This window comes from Penaeus monodon, chromosome 22, assembly GCF_015228065.2.
Source record: "Penaeus monodon isolate SGIC_2016 chromosome 22, NSTDA_Pmon_1, whole genome shotgun sequence".
NCBI lineage: Eukaryota > Metazoa > Arthropoda > Malacostraca > Decapoda > Penaeidae > Penaeus > Penaeus monodon.
The window spans coordinates 27,197,927-27,198,654 of NC_051407.1; the positions used below are offsets into that span (position 1 = coordinate 27,197,927).

At 39.4% G+C, this 728-nt stretch overlaps 1 protein-coding gene across 1 annotated transcript in view; it reads right to left on the bottom strand.

Annotated features, from left to right (window-relative positions):
- Positions 1 to 728, bottom strand: part of LOC119587387 (receptor-type tyrosine-protein phosphatase S-like) — a gene marked incomplete in the record, with an annotated part of 26,335 nt that overhangs the window by 14,832 nt on the left and 10,775 nt on the right. Inside the window, 1 exon segment of the mRNA XM_037936130.1 lies at positions 490 to 557. Within this exon segment, the coding sequence (XP_037792058.1) occupies positions 490 to 557 (68 nt within the window).

The following is a 728-nucleotide window of genomic DNA, read 5'->3' on the forward strand; positions in this document are numbered from 1 at the left end:
CAGTGGAGAAGTGACGTAATTCCTTAGGCCCGTATCCCTCCAACTAAATTCCTTTTCCAGCTTTTGAAGAAATAAATCAAGGGTGAATCATGCACACTGCTAGTGATTTTAATATTACTTAATATGACTGTCCCGTTTAGTCTCCCCTTAAATGTCACCTCGTTTGATTAGCGATGTTTCATTACTCGTATCCCCACAGAATGCCCATCCTATTGGCCTTTCATCCAAGCTGAATGTCCCTCTTGAATGGCTTGTAACGTCACTGAAAGTCCCTTATATAAGGCTTTCATCCCCACCAAATGTCCCTCAAATTGACCTTTCAACACCACTAAATGTCCCTCCTTTCTGGTCTTTCATCCTCACTAAATGTCCGCTTCTGGCCTTTCATCCCCACTGAATGTCCCTCACGAATGGCCTCATATTCTCACCTGGCTCCTTCGCACCATAAAAGCCCAGGATCACGCCTAATGTAAACGACCCAGACTTTACCTGCACGAAGCTGGCATTAATGTAGTCACTCCCTTCCTTGCTTTGCAGAACCACGCGGGTGTCGTCATCTGGGTGAAAAATCCGTTGTTAGAAATATAGGCATTTAGAATATATAATTATCATATGTGGTTATAGTTAGAATAGAAAAATATGTTAGAAATATAGGTATTTGGAATATAATTATTATATGTTGTTATAATTATAATAGAAAAATACGTTGAAATGTATTATTTAGAATT